This window comes from Sarcophilus harrisii, chromosome 6 (genome assembly GCF_902635505.1).
Source record: "Sarcophilus harrisii chromosome 6, mSarHar1.11, whole genome shotgun sequence".
NCBI classification, from domain to species: Eukaryota; Metazoa; Chordata; class Mammalia; order Dasyuromorphia; family Dasyuridae; genus Sarcophilus; species Sarcophilus harrisii.
In genome coordinates, this window is record NC_045431.1 from 239708010 (window position 1) to 239717435 (window position 9426).

Consider the following 9426-nt stretch of genomic DNA (forward strand, 5'->3'; position numbering starts at 1 on the left):
CCGGGACCCCCCCACTTTGGCCCCCAGCACGGGACCCCCCCGCCCAAGGGCCCTGCCCCAAAGCCCTAAGTCCTCTGGCCCCTGAGGGCCCCCGGCATCCAATGCAGAAGCTGGGCCTGGCCCCCCCGATCAGGAGCAACTCACCTGGGAGGGCACCAGAGGGGGCAGGGAGGGGGCAGCGGTACGGACCCTGTCCCGCCCGTCACTCTGACTGCCCCTGCACGGGCAAGGGCCCAGCGGGCCCAGAGCCTGAGAACCACAGAGGCTCCCTCGGCTTCCAGTGAAGAAAAAGAGCCCAGGGAAGAGAGAGGACGGAACAGCCAGCAAGCATTTATTAGGCACCTGCTATATACAGGCAGTTAGTGCTAGACCGAAATGGAATAATCCCTGACCTGAAGGAGTTTACATTCTAATGGGGGTAGGGGGGGTGGGGGTGGCGGATAACATATATTAAGGTATTTTATATATATATATAAATCATACTTTTACATATATGTATTTGTATACAAACTCATTTATTTATGTGTGTACCAATGCAGGGCATATGGAAATACATTTCTTATACAAAACAATTTATATATGATTACATACATAATTTATATATTTATATTTGACAAATATATCTGATACGTATAAATATATACAAATATATGTTACATATTTGACAGATAAATATGTCATGTTATAACATATAAATACATATTTGACATCATATTCGTTTATATATGTATATATTTATAGATATGTATATACTTATATGTGTGTAGCATGCATAATTGTATTCTATATAAAATTCATACTTATATACATTACAGTTATATGCGTCTAGCACGTATAGAACACATATAGATCTATACTTCACAGATTGTTTTATGTAAAATTCCCATATTTGTATGTTTACGTGTGCGTTTTACATGGACGTTTGCAGTATATCGATAAATCATACTTGATATAAAACTCATGTATCCGTGTTCAATGTGTGTCGCACGTGTAGAACATACATATTTCATGGGCTGTTTCGCGTAACATTCCCAATTTGTACATTTACGTGTGTGTTTTACACCTGCGTTTGCAGGCTGTGGAGATTATGTAGAGATTATATTTTTACATAAGCTCCTTTATCCAGATTGAATGTGTGAGGCGCAGATGGAACATGTATAAGTATATTTTATCTATAAGTTGTTTCATATACAAGGCCTCTGGATCTCTGGATGCAACACAGGGGGTGCTGGGGAGCCGGGGGAGCCAGAATCGGGGAGTTGGGGGCACTGGGGGAGTCAGGGGCACTGGGGGCTCTGGGAGGAGCCCGGGGAGCTGGGGGCACTGGGGGTGCCAGGGGGCTGGGGGAACAGCCCCAGAGTGGGCAGCTTGGCCGGACCAAGAGGAAGAATCATGCGGGGAAGTGAGTCACGAGTGCCAGGACTCCCAAACCCAGTCTTGCCTTTGTTCGCGCACCCACTTTCATGGTGGGAGCCCATTTTGTTTGGGGGGCATCTAGGCCCACGGTTTTCTCACTGGGGGATCCCCACGGCACACAGTCCCTCCACTGAGGCACAATAGCAGCTCCTAGCCATACCAAGAAAATGGAAACCGTGGCCCTAAGGGCTGGGGCTTAGGATATCGGCTCACAAGCGCCCCCAGCCCCAGGCCACGCCGACCCCCACACAGATCCCAGGGCGGGAGCCCCAGCCCCTGTTTCCCATCTCTGGCCTCCGGCCTGGCTGCGCCTCCGGCCTGGGACGCCCTCCCTCAACCCTGGGCTTCCCCACTCCCAGATTCTCCTGGAAGCCCTGATGCAGGAGGCCGGCCCGGAGGCCCAGCTTCCCAGGCCTTCCACCTCCCGTCTCCTTCCCCATTGGTCCCACAGATGGTTGGGTTCTCTGGAGCACGGGAGCTGCAGACAGGCTGGCTCGGTCCAGATCCAGCTGTGTGGCGCTCCCCTCACCCCTGCCTGCCTCACTTTCCCCATCTGTCAAACGGGGCTCATAGGAGCACCTCCCTCCCGGTTGTTGTGAGGATCAAATGTAAGTAAAGCCCTCATCCCAGGCCGGCACAGGGGAAGCACCATTAATTAGCATTATTAATGTTGTCTGGGGTCCCTTCCGGCCTAGCCCCAGTGGGCCCAGAGCTGCTCTTAGCATCCACTCTCCCCCCTCTACCTTTCCCACTGCCTCCGTTTTTCTATCAGGAGTATGGGGCCAGCTCACAGCCCAAGTGAGAGCCCCGGTCCGGCCCCGCCCCGGCCCCGCGGCCGCCACTCAATGCCGGTTATTTTTTTTGGGCCGCAGCGGCCTGTGAATCCGTGTAAGAAAGCCTGCCGAGGTTATTATTAACAGGACAGGGAATGCCCACGCCCATGAAATCCCAGCTCTTTCCAGCTGCAACATAATTCTCTTCAACCGCCAAGGAGCCTAAATTTATCCAGCAAAATTACAGCAAGAGAGTCTCCCTGCCGCCGGATCAGCTCCCGGCCGGGGCCGGCCACGGGGACCGTTTCTGCCAAAAGAAGGCGGAGATTTCAGCCGGTGTAGACAGGCCTGGATGGTTTTCTCAGGGCAGAGGATGGCCAGGGACCATCGGACCACCGGCTGGAGGGGGGACCCCCGGGGACGAGCCACACCTGGACAGCCGGGAGGGGCCGGAGCAGACCTGAGGAGGGGGAGGGCCGGCAAGCTTTCCCATGAGTCCCTGGGCTTCCCCTTCTCGCAGGATCCTCAGGGAAAGGTCACTTTTCTCCATCCCAATACACAGATGGGCAGGAACCCAATGGAAGGCCCCCAGAACCACATGAGAAGTGTTGAATTTGCATTCAGAGCTCCCAGTTCAAATTCTAGCCGGTGGAAATGTGGGTCTCATTTTGTAAACGAGGCCTTCTCTTCTCCAGCCCAAGATCAGTGACCCTACCCAGAAGCCACGACACTGCAGTTTGCACCCCCCTTTTTGGTTGGCTCAATGTCCCGGCATACAATAGGCGCAACATAAATGCTTCCTGACTCGCTATGACTTGCTCCCCTAGATCTTCCCTTCAGACTGAGGCAGGAGCTGGGTTATTGGGATCTGACAGACCATCTACATCACTGACCTCCTAAGCCTCCTTCTCTTTTCCCATCAGGCCTGGAGGCAAACAAAGGGGGGAAGGGGCAGTGAAGGGGCAGTTAAGGCCCCGGAGGAGGACTCTTGGGGAGGGGAGGGGTCCAAGGAGAGGGGATGCCTTACGACCCCTAGGTCATTTCCTGAGTCGACCCCTAGGTCATTTCCTGAGGTCGGAGGTGAGCAAACATCCTGCCTGGTGGTCAGATGGAACAACCCTGGGAAAGTGGGGGCAGCAGCAGCGGGGGCCCCGTGGCCCGCTCCCAGCCCTGGGCCAGAGCTGCGTTCCGTCAGCCCCCGGCCAGCCCCGAGCCCATTTTTCGCTGCTATTTCCCCAGGCGCTGAGCGCTCCAAAGGGCGGACTTGGCCGGGCCGGCCTTCCCCCTGTGGTCCAGCCTGGCACCGGGCCCCGCACTTCCTGTCAGTCTCCGGGCCCGAGCCGCTCCGAGAAGCCTGTTTTCGATCTGCGAGCGTCCGTGGTTTTGGCCCGGAGCTGCCCGCTCTCACATGGTGCCCCCCGCTTGCAACATCAGTTCCTGTCACTCCCCCTCTCCCCTGACTAACCCTAAATGCCTCCTGTGCTCCCATCCCCTCCTCTGCCCACCCGGCTGCCAGGGGATGCCCACCGCCTGGGAGCCAAGACCCTGACCCCCCCAGGTCCCCCTCCCTGGGTGGTCGCCCAGTAGGCCTCTGAGAGCTGGCTCCAAAACCAGGATCAGAAGATCCTCCTCCCTTCAGTCCATGGAATTCAATTCAATAAACATTTATTAAGCACTTACAGTGTGCAGCGCTTGGGACTCGGAATCAAAAACCCAAATGTCTCCACCGACAAGGAAATCCGGGTACAGAGATAAAAGCAAAGTTTCTGAGCCAGCGAGGAGGGAGGGGTCCTCAGAGCTGGGGAGAGGAGAACATCGGGGTGGACAGTGGGGGCGGCCCCGGGCAAAGGGAGGTAGGCTAGAGAGCAGAACTTTGGGAAGCTCGGATCAGAACCGCAAGAAAGACCATCTGTCAACTAGGAAAAGCCCCGTTTCCCTGCTATAAATGGGGAGCGGCTGTGACATCACTTGTGTCCTGCTTTTTGTAACCCCAAGGAAAGAGCTTCCAAAGTATGGAAAATGGGCAGCAGCATCCCCATTTTAGAGATAAGTAAGTTAAGTCTCAGAACAATGAACTTCCTTGTCCAAAGTCCAGACCTTAATGAGGAAACCAAAAGTAGAAGGACCTCCAGAGCCCACGTGGCATCCCAACTGCAGCCAGACAAAACCAAGGCCCCAACATGGGAAGGGACCTGTGCACGGTCACCCATCCACGGGGCACAGCCACAGTGTGGGCTCCGGCTCCCTTGGTCCCAAGGCCCGTCCTCTCTCCCAGAGGCTCGGAACAGGGGAGGGGCCAGGACTCAAGTTGGGGGACTGGGGTTCAAAACCTGCTCTCTGACCCCAGGAAACTTGCTTCCTCTCTTGGAGCCTCAGTTTCCCGCCCATAAAAAAGGAGACAGCAATCACTTAACAGGCCTGTTGGGAAGCCCAAATAAGATAAGGAATCGAGCTTTTTTGTCAACTCTTAACCACTGCACAAAGAACGGGTCAGCATTTACATGGGCCTCGAACCCCTGTAGTGTCATTCCCCTGCCCTAGCCCAGTTTTAGCTCCCTTGTATGTGGGGTTTCTACTTTAGATTGGAAGCTGGGGGAGGGAGGACAAGGCCTTTCTTCTCTCTCTCTTTTCCTCTCTCTCTCTCTCTCTCTCTCTCTCTCTCTCTCTCTCTTCCTCTGTCTCTCTCTGTCTCTGTCTTTTTCTTTCTCTCTCTCTCTTCTCTCTGTCTCTGTCTCTCTGTCTCCTCTGTGTCTGTGTCTCTCTCTCTTCTCTCTGTCTCTGCTGTCTCTTTGTGTTTCTAGCTCTCTCTATCTCTGTGTCTGTCTCTCTCTTTGTCTCTCTCTGTCTCTCTGTCTTTTTCTCTTTCTTTCTCTCTCTCTCTTCTCTATCTCTGTCTTTTTCTCTTTCTCTCTCTCTTCTCTTTGTCTCTCTCTGTCTTTTTCTCTTTCTCTCTCTCTCTCTTCTCTGTCTCTGTCTCTCCATATGTATCTGTGTAAGAATCCCCTCCCTGGCGCACAGTAAGGACTTAATAATGGATGCTTGTTATCTGCTGGCCTGGTATACCCAGACTATGGCTATAATTATCCCCATTTTAGAGGGCCCAGAAAGGAGGTAATAAAAGCAGGAGACAGGACAGAAACTACAACATGTGTGACAGTGGTTATCGCTGCCAGCTGGTGCACAGTAGGTACTTAGCAGGAGGAAGCACACTGACTCGGGAGTTAGAGACATGAGCTTAAACCCCGGACTCGGTGCCCACTGTCAGTGTGAGGGAGGCAGCTGGGTGAGAAGTCAGGAGGACCTGACTTCAAATGTGGCCTCAGACACTCACTAGCTTTGTGACCCTAGGCAAGTCACTTCACCCTGTTTGTCTCAGTTTCCCCATCTGTAAAATGAGCTGGAGAAGGAAATGGCCAATCCCTCCAGTATCCCTGTCAAGAAAACCCCAAATGGGCTCTCAACAGGACAAAGACAATAACATGTGTGACAGTGGTTATCCCTGCTAGATGTATACAGTAGGTGCTTGGTAAACACTTCCTGAATGCCTGGCACACAGTAGGTGCTTAGCAAACCCTTCCTGAATGACTGGCAGGAGTAAATTGGCATCAAGTCAACATAGCAAAAAAATAAGGTTAAATTAAAAAAAAAACCAATCTGTGTGCACAGGGGCAAGACTGGAGGGGGGGAATTGAAAGGGGGGGCACTCTCAGCAGCCTCCTCTCTTACACAGAGAATCAGCTGGGCGGAGGCCGGGCAGCCTGCTCTAGGGAGTCTGTCCTGCTTCTCGAGACCAGGGCCCGGAGCCTGGGCTGGGAGAGAGCAACACACTGAGTGCAGACTCAGAATGGATTCGAAAGGCACCTTCCCAACGCTCCCCCCACCCCCCTTCATTGACCGTCGTCAATGCGGGCAGGGCCACAGGCAGCTCTCAGATTTGTGCCCAGCCCAAGGTCACTGGGCCCAAGGAGAGAAGAGGCAGCCGGAAGCGGAGCCAGCGCTACCTGGCTCCGGGCCTCCCCTTGCTCGGCCTCCCAGGGCCGCCAGCCTCGGCCCCCTCCGGGGGCAGGGCCCAAAGTTTCCGGCCAAGGCCAAGGGGCCCTGTTGTTCCTCCAGCCCGCACTGAGCAGTTCCCCGAAAGCCGGGTCTACACCAGTAAAACAAAGAGTGATTGGAGGCGGTTTGGGGGGAGTTATCCGGACCTTAGGGGCCACACTTCCTCCGGGGCCAGACTAGCTCGCTCTGCATGTGTAGACCCGGCCTGTCTTGGGGCAGCCTCCAACCTGGGCCGCCAGGTGAGCAGCGCTTCGGCACTGGCCGCCCCCACCCCCACCAAGGCAGCGGCTGCACCGCGGGGCCGGCGAGAGCTTCCAGTGCAAGTCGGGCTCCCCATGCCTGGGGGAGGGGGCGGCGGCGCCTGGGAGGGAAGGCTTGGGGGAGGGAAGGCTTGGGGGAGGGAAGGCTTGGGGGAGGGCCCCCCCCCCCCGAGCCCGGGGCCACGAGGAAAAGCAGGAGGCCGGAGCTGGGCCGGGCGCCAGCGTGGGGCTCCCTCCACCTGCGGATCGCTCCCTCCCCGGCCGAAAAGGGGAGCGCCGGGGCGGGGGCAGCGGCCGGGCACCTGGCGCTCTCCACAGGTGGCCAGGGGCACCTGGCGGCCCGACCGGCCTCCCTGCGCTTTATCGTCCCCCTCCCTCCGCCAGGCAGGGCGAGCACCTGGGCCACACCCCGCGGCACCCGGGCCTCCCCCTCTCCCTGCGGGGCAGCTCCGGGAGCAAGAGGAGAGCAGGGCGCGCGCGCTGGGGGCCCCCCCGCTTCCCTCCGGCCCGGCCGCAGGCAGGGACAGGGTCCCGCGGCGGCCTCCCCGGGCCAGGGTGGGAGGAGGCTGGGACCTCCAGACAAAGGGCCCGGAAAGCCCCACTTGGGCACCGGCCCAGGCGCGGGGAGGCTGGGGACCGGGTCGGCGCCGAGGGTGCGTGAGGGGGAAACCACCCGCGGCCGCCTCCCTCGGATCTCCCTCCCCCGCCCCCCCCCCCGGGGCTCCGGGCCGCGGCGCGGGGCGTCCCGGGCCCACGAGCCAACTTCTGGGCTCGAGCTCGGCCCGGCTCCTGTCCCAAAGTTGGCTCCCGGCGCTGCCAGCCGCCAGCGGCTCCCTCTCCCGGCCGCCAGGCAGCCAGCAGGCCGGCCGTCCGGCCCCAGCGGGTCCCAGCAAAGTTCTATTGTCTCGGCGCCGGCAACCCCCCCTCCCCAAAGTTAACGTGAGCCTCTGGGGGGGCCGGGAGGGGGGCGCAGCGCCCGCCGCCGCCGCCGCCCCCAGCCCGGGCTGCGCGCCCCGCTCGCCGCCGGTCCCGGGCGATCGCGATACCCCGCGCTCGGTCCCGGCGGCCCAGGCCCGGCCAAGTTGGCCCCGGGAGACAAAGCGTCGGGGCCCCACTCACCTCTCGCTGGAGCCAAGTGGCTGCAGAGGGCCAGCAGCGCCAGCACGGCCTCCATGGTCCGGCCCCGGCCCCGGCCCGGCCCCGCCGCCTCACTCGGGCTCCATGGCGCGGGCCGCGGGGGCCCAGGTGTCCGCGCGTCCCCCGGGCGGGCCGGCCGGCTCCTGCTCGGGCGCCCGCTCCCGCTCCGGCGCCCGCTCCGGTGCCCGCTCCGGCTCCGACCAGTGCGCCCAGCTGCCCGAGCCCCGGCGCAGCTCGGCTCCCCCAGCGTGCGCTCCCGGCGGCCCGCGCCCCCTGCTAGTTCCCCTCGCCCCCTCCCGGCGGGCCTCCCCCGATCCTCCGCCAACCCAGTGGGAGGACGTTCCCGAGAAGCTGGAGGAGGAGGAGGAGGAGGAGGAGGAGGAGAGGGGCGGGAGCCCCGGCGGCTCCCCGCCCCCAGCTGCCGCGCCGGCCCCGCCTCCGTGCCTGCCAGCCCCCATCCGGCGTGCTCTCTCACGCCCGCCAGCTGCCACCTGCCGGGCCCGTCACCCCGCGGCCGGCCGCGGCCCGGGTGGGCTCCTCTGCTGCCCGGCCATGCCGGCCGCCTGTTGCTCTCCCTGACGCCCAACTTGCCCCGAACTTCCTCCTAAACCCGGCCTTCTTCTTGACTCCCCAGTTACTGACAAGGGCGCCGCCCATCTCTGTCCCTCTGGCTCCAAACTCAGAGATCACCTTGAACTCCTCTGTGTTTGTCTCTCTCTCTCCCTCTGTCTCTGTCTCTCCCTCGGTCTCTATCTCTCTCTCCCTCTGTCTCTGTCTCTCCCTCTGTCTCTCTCTCCCCTCTTCTTTCCTTCTCTCTCTCTCTCTCTCTCTGTCTGTCTCTCTCTCTCTCACATACACACACACACACACACAGAGCCAATCTGCTGCCAATGTCTCCTGTGTATGTCCACCTGCACCCCTCCCTCGCTCCTCTGACTGGGCCATCACCGGGGTGCAGTCTCTTCTATGTTCCTTTGGCCTCCGGCCCCTGCCTGCCTCCAACTGCAACCCATCCTGCCCTGGGCTGCCAGGATGATCCTCCTCAAGCTCAGCTCCAATCACCTCCCCTCATCACCCTCATTCCCACACCTTGGGGCTCCCGGCAGCTCCAAAATCCAGTGCCCGTCCTCTGGCAGGCAAAGCCCCTGCTAGCCTCACCCCCCACAGGTACTTCCCGGCACTCCCTCTTCCTTCGGCCTCCCTGGGGCTCCCGGACCAGATTCCGGGCATTTTCACTGGCTCTCTGGGGCCTGGAACACTGTCCCATGTCCAGGCTTCCTTCAAGACAGTTCAGATCGGCCAGAGGTTTCCTCTTAATATCCACCCTTTCCCTCTGTTTTTCACAATTGTGTATGGAGCTTATCTGAACATCCTTGTTTGAACGTCCTCTCCTCATTATACCATGAGAACAAAGATTTTCTTTGTATCCCTAGAACTTAGCACAAAGCCTGACACATAGTAGGAGCTTAATCACTTTAAATTTTTTTATTTGATAAGTTTTTTTTTAATTTCCAAAATCCAAGCAAAGGTAGTTTCCCACATTCGTCCTTACAAAACCTCGTGTTCCAAGTTTTTGTCTCTTCCCCCCCAGAGCCCTAGACTACAATCAATCCCAGTATAAGTTAAACATGGGCAATTAAGTTTCCATGTTTATCACAAGAAAAATCAGATCAAAAAGAGGAAAAAATGAGAAAGGAAAAAACAAGCAAACGACAAAACGCTGAACAGTCCGTGTTGTGATCCACACTGAGTTCGCTCTCTCCATCACAAGTCTGAAGCCCCTCCAT

At 58.2% G+C, this 9426-nt stretch overlaps 1 protein-coding gene across 1 annotated transcript in view; it reads right to left on the reverse strand.

Moving 5' to 3' along the window:
• LRP5 (LDL receptor related protein 5) overlaps positions 1-8017 on the reverse strand; it is a 103891-nt gene extending 95874 nt beyond the window's left edge. The window contains exon 1 of the mRNA XM_031943612.1: positions 7622-8017. Coding sequence (XP_031799472.1) covers positions 7622-7676 — 55 coding nt within the window. The 5' untranslated portion in view covers positions 7677-8017. The remainder of the gene's footprint in view (positions 1-7621) is intronic.
• Positions 8018-9426: the final 1409 nt, after the last annotated feature.